General features: G+C 52.5%; 1 protein-coding gene across 3 annotated transcripts in view; it reads right to left on the reverse strand.

The window, feature by feature from the left end:
* Positions 1 to 5,164, reverse strand: part of RYR3 (ryanodine receptor 3) — a 557,501-nt gene extending 552,337 nt beyond the window's left edge. For all 3 annotated transcript variants that reach the window (XM_082842048.1, XM_082842046.1, XM_082842047.1), the window contains exon 1: positions 5,099 to 5,164. In XM_082842048.1, coding sequence (XP_082698174.1) covers positions 5,099 to 5,149 — 51 coding nt within the window. In that variant the 5' untranslated portion in view covers positions 5,150 to 5,164. The remainder of the gene's footprint in view (positions 1 to 5,098) is intronic.
* Positions 5,165 to 6,623: the final 1,459 nt, after the last annotated feature.

Consider the following 6,623-nt stretch of genomic DNA (forward strand, 5'->3'; position numbering starts at 1 on the left):
TAAACTAAACCCACTTTAAGTTGTAAGGTAAAGGAAGAGTCAAATGATGAAATAAAAAAATCCTTCCCAGCAAGTAGTGAAAACAGGTGATCACAAAAAAGCAACAGAGGCAAGTGAACACAGATGTTCATAATAAGATCTATTTCAATACAAATCCTTCAAACATAATTACCAGGGTATTTTGCTCTCCAGATAAATTCCTCCCACCCTTTCTTTTCCAACAATTTTTCCCCTCAGATCAACCCTAAGGAAGCCAGGAAATATATTTGTCTTCCTCTAATTCAGTATTGGAAAAGAAATAAAGAATTGTGAAAAGAAATGTATTTCACCTGAAGCGTCCTCATCCTGCTTGACAATCATATTCGCATCAGAAAAAATATTCAGACGTCAGACACACCTTATTCAACTGCAGAACTGTACTTGGTCCCACTCCTCTTACACTGGGCTGCAACGCATGCCAAACCTTTCCAGGTTCACAGTCACCATCACCTCATTCCCTGGAGCGCGGCACCTCCCAATCCCCCAGGACAACCCTGGTCACGGCAATGAGTACCTCCGGGGAGAAGCTCCACCCCCACCCCCACCCCCACCCCCGTGCTGATGTGACCTTCTGACGCAAGTTAATTTCTGTGAGAAGGAACTGGCTTCCTTCTACATCCACCCAGGGCATTTCCCTGGAAAGGAGGGGATATCAGGTGTCCAGCTATCCTGCTACAGCTCCTTAGATAAGATCAGCTTTCCAAAGCCAAAGGAAAAGAGACTGAGAAAGTGCGAAGCCATATTGGGAGACCCAGAGCGTGGGAATATTCTGCGTTTTTGCCATTTTAACCATTAGATCTGATTCGGCAGCACAGCCCAGCCCTGCTCTCCAACCACACACACCTGGTACTGGGTCTGCACTCTGGCACTCCCTCCATCACCAAGCACCGTCGCCCCGAGAGCCGATGTGCTTGAAGGCAGAAGTCACTGCTGTCCACCTCCTCGCCCCGCCTCCCTGAGGAAAAGCTACCAAAAGCACGCCATTGGCAACAAGCCCCTGTTATGTAAATGGACTCAGCTGAGGGGAGAAGCAAGCAGGAATCTATAAACCACCAAAGGAAAGTTCACTGTCATCCCAACCTGGCACGAGCACGTGCTCTGGACCGACGTGAGCTCACGCAGCTCAAATTCAGGGATTTGTCCTAGTCACCCTGTAGGGTGGAAGCCAAGACCACGGGAACAGTCTCAGTTCTCAGCCCAAGTGCCTTCTCCCGTCGCTTGAGAGCTGCAAATTTGGATGAAGGAGGACAACTTTCTACGAGGAGGGTTAAATGAGGCAGCTATGACCTATCTTTAATGGAAACTAATAGAAACGAATGCCATCTCATTTTGAGTTCTGTCTAAGTTAACTTTGTGGTGGAGAGGGCGTTGGCAAAGAGAAGGCTGTGGCATTTTAAAACAGCAAGCTGAGGCTTGGAGGTTTTCCTTTCTCTCTTTTTTCACGGATGCTGTAGTCCAAGGGGAAAAAAATCGGGGGGAGAGACCATCTTCTTCCTGGCACTCTCAAAGCATGATGCAGTGCCAGCCGCTCCACCAACCGTCTGGAGATAGGGTAATTGTCACTCTTCTCGCCGTAACTTCTGGCTTTCAGATCGGTGGCTGGCAGGTTTATCTGCTTCTGAGCAGCTTCAGAGCCACTGACAGTGACAGTGACACTGGCTACGTCAGCAAAAGCAATCGGAAGGGAGGATGATGCCACTGCCAGCAGCAGTGGGAGAGAAAATTGTAGCCTTCGAGAAAATTCTTAGGTCTATCCGTCTGGCTGACTCGCTCTCATTGACTTAGATGACTGCCATGACGAATCACTTAGATGATTTCGGAAGACCAGAAGAGAATCAGTAGTTTCACACAGCCGTTTTCAAGTTTGGGGTATAGGAGCTTTTAGTTAACATGATGTGCTTACATTTCCAAACCCCTTGTGTAGGACCTGCCCCCGACTTAGGAGAGGGTGGGCTTCAAATGTATCAGAGGAGGCAACCAAGACGAACACTACCACCCAGCTAGTGCCTGAAGGCCCAGTACACACGCCTACAGGGATTACTACAGTAATTCTGGTCCATTTCAGGTCATCGATAGTTCTAGCTGCTTTCATTTTTGTCACTATCATGATAAACAGGACACGGTAACCATCAACAATTTGACAAGGGTCCTTGACACAGTACTAGTCTATGGTCTATTTTTTTTTAAGTAGCTTAGAAAGCCTCTGCTCTTGGAGTAGCAACTCTCTAAAGTTCACGGTTGCAAAGACAGAATTCTATTTCATCGTCAAAAATCAACCACCTTCTGGTCCAGGACGATGTTAAGGCGAAGAGGCATTACATGACTAACGTATGGCCAAAATGCTTTCAAAGATACTGTTTTGGGAAAAGAAAGAAACTCTAAGGTAAAGGTAGGTGGGGGAGTTTAAACTGAAATATTACGTTCTCAAACCTAGTCTTGGTCAGAAGTGAAAATTTTCCACTGATAGCACAGCCCTATGATTCCTGACACCTCTAAAAGCAGCAAGATAAAACCAAAATCTTGTGCAGATCAAAAACTCACATCAGTTAGGTTTGGAGAAATAATTTTGTCTAATTCATGGATACAGAGGGAGAGTGTCAGGGTTCAGAAAGCGGCAGTTCTCATCTCAGTATATATATATATTTTTTCGGTATGCGGGCCTCTCACCGTTGAGGCCTCTCCCGTTGCGGAGCACAGGCTCCAGACACGCAGGCTCAGCGGCCATGGCTCGCGGGCCCAGCCGCTCCGCGGCATGTGGGATCCTCCCGGACCGGGGCACGAATCCGCGTCCCCTGCATCGGCAGGCAGACTCTCAACCACTGCGCCACCAGGGAAGCCCTCAGTATATTCCTAAGACTATAACCTCTGGAGTAATGCTCAATGTCACACTCTAGTGGGAGTTTAATTTAACATTATGGAATGACAGTGATCAATAACTCGCTGGGCAACCATGGCCAAGTCACTTGATTTCCTGTGCCTCAGTTTCATCACCTGTTCTCTCCCCAATAAGCCAAAGATGAAGAAGTTAAGCTGCTTCATAGGGTTACTGAGGAACACACCTAAAAATGCTTAAGGTGATTACTAGAAGGAAAAGGATCAATGTCACATTTGGAGTCACTAGCCCCCATGGTCACTTGCAGGTTTCAGTAGAAGCCATAACTGACATGCAGTACCTCTGCAACACAGGTTCTTAACCTGGATACTTGAACCACACAGGGGGCCATGAATGGGCTTTAAAAGGGGCCCACCTGCTCTGATCTAGGGGCAGGATGTCCATGACACAAACAGTTTAAGAAGCACTGCTCTACGGTAAGCCTTGGTTACAGATGTACCAAAAAAACAGTGACACTGCCTGATGGAGAGGAAAAGTCAGGAAAGATGGCCACAGAAGCCAAGGGAAACACATAGGATCGGATCTCAAGAAAACCACCAGGATTTCGCCTTGACCCTCTGGGTCATCTACCCAACACTGAGCCTGTCTGTCAGAATGGAACTTCTTCAATCAACAATACCTAGAAGATCATTAATAGTAAGCAGAAGAAATGACTGATTGAGGAAGGCACAAGGCAGGAAGCACCTGAGCTGCCATCCACGCAATACCAAGAACACCTGTTGGAAGGAAAGCCTAAGGATCTCACAGGGCTTTGGTGGGAACAGGCAGATTTACAGCAAAAGGGCTGTAAGGAGTGGTATGTGTGGTTGTCTTGTGTGCAGTGTGAGAGATGAGGATGGGGTCTGGGTCTGCAGATCAGAGCCAGGATGAAGAGATGGATAATTCTGCAGTACCAGAAGGTAGTACCAAAGGGTATTGGGTCCCAAATGAGACCCAAGTCCCACTCCCAAAAGAGAAACCATGTTTGGAAGAGAAACTAAAGGGAATTGTAAGGAAGCACTCCATGAAGGAGAGGGAATGGTGCAAAAGATGGACAAGAGCTAAGTTGTGATCTCCAGAGAGCAGGTTTGAAGGTGGACTTGAAGAGAAGGAGAGAAAGGATTCCAATCCCTGATGGCTAGGCAGCGCATATAAAATGATTTAACACTTATAGAGCAATTTACCGTTTACAAAACATGACATTCACTATCTCATTTAATCCTTATCACCCTGAAATGCTGGTTGTATTTTTTTCATTTTACCCATGAGGAAACTGAGGCTTGGAAGGGCGGATTATGCGACTCGCTCAAGGTCACTTGGAGAAAATCAGAGCTGGGACGCACCCCAATGTCCCCACCCCTACTGGTTGTCGTCCACCCCCACCCGAAAACCTTCACATCAACTCCTAAGGGGCAAGGTGGATGTGGTTACGACAGACTCCACCCCAGCCCCCAACCCCGCCACTTCCCCTAAAATCTGGAGCGGAGCAGCGCCCTCCGGTGCCAGGGAGGGGACCTGAGTGACGCGGAGCCAGAGCCCGGGGTTTCCCTGTCCTGCGGGGCTCGGAAGAGCGGGTAGCAGAAGCCACGGCTCTTATACTCGGCACAGTCACGCAACGCTCCAGCAGCAGCTGCCGGCTTGGGGCTGAACGTGCGAGGGGCAGTGGCGGGCGATTTCCCTTCCGAGCGATCCCAGGACTGACCCAGCGCCTGTGCCCACTTCTCGGTGCCCCATGCTCGCCCCTGCCCCGCTGGTTCCTTCTGGCGGTTCCCCAGTGCGTGGAGGAGGCGACAGGGGACTGGGGTGGAGTGTTGGGGTGAAAGAGCGGGGCCGACTCTGGGGCGAGAGCCTCCACTTCTGATCCTCCAGGTCAGAACAACAGCGAGCAAACCCTGGCTGGAAGTTTGGGCATCAAAGGTTTCGGATTAAGTAGCAAGTTGCCCGGAGAGCGGTAGAGGTGGAGGTGGAGGTCTGGGGTGGGGGTGGCGTCAGGGGAAGAAGGGACAGGCGGGAGAAGGTGCCCCTTCCCGCGCAGCCCCCTCGCGGCCCCGCTGGTGCGGAGAACGCGCCGGGCTCCTGGCTTCGGGCATCGCGCATCGGACACCGCGGCGCAGCGCAGCCCCTCCTCGCCCGGCTCCGCGCTCCTCCCCACCTGCCCGCCGCCTCGCCCCCGCCGCGGAGACTCACAGTCCGCAGGAACTGGATCTCGTCCTCGCCTCCTTCTGCCCCTTCGGCCATGGTTCCCGAGGCGCCGGCGGTGCCCCTGCCTCCGGCGCCTCTGCTTCGCCCGGCAGCCGCTCGGCGTGCGCTCGCGGCTGCTGCGCTCTTTCTCCTCCTCCTCTTCCTCCTCCTCCTCCTCCGGCTCCTGGCTCAGCCTCAGCAGCGCCGAGCTAATCCCCGACCATATAGGGAGCTGGGCTAACACTGCACTGCAGAGCGCCAACGCCAGCCAGGCAGCCCGCCTACCCTCTCGCCTCTCGCCCCAGCCAAGTGTGCGGCGGCCGCGGGGCCCGCGTAGAGCGCAGCGCCGGGCGCACGGAGCGGGCGGGGGACGGCGCAGGCACCCGGGCGGGGGCCGTGGGGCCTCCCCCGCACCGCGCCGCGCTGCGCTGCCAGCTCCGCGGAGACGCGCGCCCCGCGGCGACGGGAGGGTGCCCCTACCCCGCTCCGACTCGCAAACAAAGGCCAGGTGCTTAGCTCCTGCGTGCCCAGATTGAGCGCCAACCCCCTCGCTTTGCCCACTTTCCCCTCGTGTGTGTGTGGCGCGGTGGGGCCCGGGGCGACACGAATGCTTTGCTCCGACCCGAGTGCCTCCTTCGGAGCCCCAGCCGCGGAAGGCTGAGAGGCGTGTGCCTGTGCTCGTCTGAGCAGCAGGGAGAAAACGGTGCCGTGAGGGTGTCTGTCCATTCATAACAAAGTTTGCAACTCCCTGAATAGCCCTTTCTGCACCTTAAGAGAGCCCCGTCGCCTCTTCAAAATCCAATCAGTCTGTTTTATCGAAGCCCTTGATTATCCATTGTTGCTGGGCAGAGTAACATCTCGCGGCGCCTCAGAGAGCTTCCAGGGATTCCATCCACAGTTCAGAGGTCAGGTGGCATAAAAACCCCTTCTCTCTGACTACCCCTCATCTCCTAAACTTACTCTGCATTTTAGGGTGCCAGCTCTGGGAACTCTAAAAAAGATAGAGAATAGTATATACAGTGGGACCAATTCCAGGTCCTTGGACTGCCGACATCTCACCCAGACTTAGGTCACTTTCCGGAGGTAGGAGGCTGTCAGACTGGTCCTTTCTAAAGCTGAGGGTACAGGATGCCCCCTTCTGTCTGCTGGCCAAGAAGTTCCAGGGTGAGAGAAGCTTTCAAGAGAAGGGGTGCTCCGAAGAGCAGTGCCCCTAGGATGAAGAGGAACCCAGCAGATGTACGTGTGACGATTCTGGGCTACTGGGGGCAGAGGACACTGAAAATCCCAACCAATTTTGCAGCTTCTGTGTTGATGGTCCTTCTCTCGGCTCTACCTTCAGACCTCTTTCCTGGACTCCAGTCTCACATTTTCTACTGGACATCAGAGATGCTAAGAAAAATAGTGTGTTTTTTTCTTATTTTTTACCCACACTGCTTCCTTCCAGAGGCTGCCCCTTGGCCCTAGTGCCTCTTCTGAAGCCTGCCTAGAGGAAAGCAAACCATCTGCACATCGTGGCCTTTCACATACTGGG

This window comes from Leucopleurus acutus (assembly GCF_964270905.1).
Source record: "Leucopleurus acutus genome assembly, chromosome: 1".
NCBI lineage: Eukaryota > Metazoa > Chordata > Mammalia > Artiodactyla > Delphinidae > Leucopleurus > Leucopleurus acutus.